Source organism: Sphaeroforma arctica (genome assembly GCF_001186125.1).
Source record: "Sphaeroforma arctica JP610 unplaced genomic scaffold supercont1.504, whole genome shotgun sequence".
NCBI classification, from domain to species: Eukaryota; class Ichthyosporea; order Ichthyophonida; genus Sphaeroforma; species Sphaeroforma arctica.
In genome coordinates, this window is record NW_014040054.1 from 55,922 (window position 1) to 58,841 (window position 2,920).

Genomic DNA, 2,920 nt, shown 5'->3' on the forward strand with positions numbered 1-2,920 from the left:
GACTGCACTTGTATTGTATTGCTCACACACACTCTTAACTTTCACAGCTGTGTGTGTTAATATAGTACACTTGTATTGTATGGCCTCACACACACTCTAACACTCACAGCTGTGTGTGTTAATATAGTACACTTGTATTGTATTGCCCACACACACTCTTAACGCTCACAGCTGTGTGTGTTAATAGACTGCACTTGTATTGTATTGCTCACACACACTCTTAACACTCACAGCTGCGTGTATTATTATAGTACACTTGTATTGTATGGCTCACACACACTTGTACCACATCATGCACGCTACAGCTGAGGGATGACTCACGCCTGGGCAAGATCGCTATGAGAGAGTTAGAGTCGCGTCTGTGGCACACACTCAACGCCTTCGAGACAAGCGACCCCCACGGCGTGAGCGCCGACTTCCACGACAAGTTCGTAACCATGGCAACGGACCACCAGGCATCGGAGGAGTACGTGTTCTACATATATCTACTTTCAGGTAATTGTGTCGTATTTTTATTTCAGGTAATTGTGTCGTATGTTTAGCCTCAAGTCCGTTTCCAGGCAAACACTCGCACGGTTATTAGCCTACGCAATGCTTTCACCTTCTGGTTTGATGGCCCCCCGATTTCGTTTACGGAATGGCTGTGGTGGTTCGTGCGAGCCAGAGACACTTCATATAACATTCGTACGATATCATAACAGTTCACCCGCCGGCCTAAAGCGTTTACGCCAACGGCCGAGAATGCTCTGATAACGAGTAGCGCGATAGAGTATCATTTAACCACAACCTAATTATTCACGTTAGATTAGTTAAAGATCGATCCAAAACTGGTATGCACCCAATACACAACGCCATACGCCAATAGCGCATACCATACGCCACACACCATACCACATCAACTCAAACTCAACTCAACTCAACTCAACTCACCTCACCTCACCTCACACACACTGTGCGACTGTCCCAGGCATGTTTGAGAAGGCGCTGGAGGGGTTGCGAACGAGTGAGGACCTGTATGTCGACAGCATCCACTTCGGCGTGGTGCTGAGCACGGGCTGTCTGGGTCTGTTGAAACAACCCTCCCTGGCCTTCGTGCAGCAATACGTCAAGCGGTTCTGGCGCAACGGGTACTTTGAGAATGTGCTGCACTACATGTTCCTGTTTAAGGAGGAGCGCAACCCGCACGCCATGGATAAGATGCTGGACGACATCACACAGGTGTGTAGTGATGGGTGTCTATACTACAACACAGATGTGTGGTGATGGGTGTGTATACTATAACACAGGTGTGTAGTGATGGGTGTGTATGCTATAACACAGGTGTGAAGAGATGGGTGTGTATACTATAACACGGGTGTGTGGTGATGGGTGTGTATGCTATAACACAGGTGTGTATACTATAACACAGATGTGTGGTGATGGGTATATATACTATAGCACGGTGTGTGGTGATGGGTGTGTATACTATAACACAGGTGTGTAGTGGTGGGTGTGTGTACTACTACACAGGTGAGTAGTGATGTGTATGTATACGGTCGGTGTTGCTATGTACGGCGTGGGTTGAGAGTACGATAGAGAGAGAGAGTTTGAAAGTCCACATACATGCGGTTGAGAGTACGATAGAGAGCGAGAGAGAGAGTGTGTGTTTGAATGTTCACATACATGCATGATATATATATATATATATAGAGAGTTTGAAAGTCCACATACATGCGGTTGTGAGTACTATATAGAGAGAGAGAGTGCGTGTGCGTGTGTGATTGAAGGTTCACATTCATGCATGAATTATATATATATGGAGAGAGAGAGTTTGAAAGTCCACATACATGCGGTTGAGAGTACGATAGAGTGCGAGAAAGAGTGTGTGATTGAAAGTTCACATACATGCATGAATTATATATATATAGAGAGAGTTTAAAAGTCCACATACATGCGGTTGAGAGTACGATAGAGAGAGTTTGAAAGTCCACATACATGCGGTTGAGAGTACGATAGAGAGAGAGAGAGTGTGTGTGTTTGAAAGTTCACATACATGCATGACTGGCATCATGCATACTCGGGTCTGTGAGGTTTGGAGGTACCGTTTGACTCGCAAACCCATACAAATCTCTCAGGGGGTGCTCCAACGAATTATTGGCCTATATGGCATTGGTGTATTATAGCCATTTATAGGCCTTTCACGTACATGTCGCTACTCGTGTAGATGTGCACATGCCGTGTTGCGTTTTAGGCACCTTGTAGATGCTTGTAACAGACATTTATAGATGCTTGTAACAGGCACCTTATAGATGCTTGTAACATGCACCTTATAGATGCTTGTAGCAGGCACCTTATAGATGCTTGTAACAGACACCCTATAGATGTTTGTAACAGGCACCTTATAGATGCTTGTAACAGGCATGCTGATGCCCATGCCTCAGAGCAGCACAGCCTTCCTCTGCGTTGTCGACCTCCAACGCACGCACACGCCCATCCCATTTGCCAGGCCCCACATCTCGCGTGAACGCAACCACTCCAATCATTCCCTGATGACTGCAGGACACACCCTCTTGTTCACATGCGTATGTGTGTGTACAGACACATACACGCCCGTGCGTATTAGCACAGACAGCCAATTATGGGCCACTCGAACACGGCAACTCATTTGTGTGTTCTCGCCCTCCCACGTCACCGCAGGAAATCCCGGTGACGGACTTTCTGGATCTGTTTGATGCGACCAGAATGCGGTCGATTGGACTCGACCCAGATGTCAACTGGCTGGCCCATCAGACGGAGCGTCTAGGTGTGTATGTACATGCGTGTATAGTCTGTGTCAGCATGTGGCATCGTACCGCAATGCGTTTGAAGCTAAAGCGGGATGAGGTCCAGAGTGGCCTGTTTCGTTATTCTGTGTCCATTTTCTTGTTGGCCATGCTAGTTT

General features: G+C 46.8%; 1 protein-coding gene across 1 annotated transcript; it reads left to right on the forward strand.

The window, feature by feature from the left end:
• Positions 1–969: 969 nt before the first annotated feature.
• Positions 970–1,218, forward strand: SARC_06809 (hypothetical protein; the record flags this gene model as incomplete). Its single annotated transcript, XM_014299275.1, has 1 exon — positions 970–1,218. A coding segment is annotated over one exon (249 nt), but the record flags the coding sequence as incomplete, so codon positions are not given.
• Positions 1,219–2,920: the final 1,702 nt, after the last annotated feature.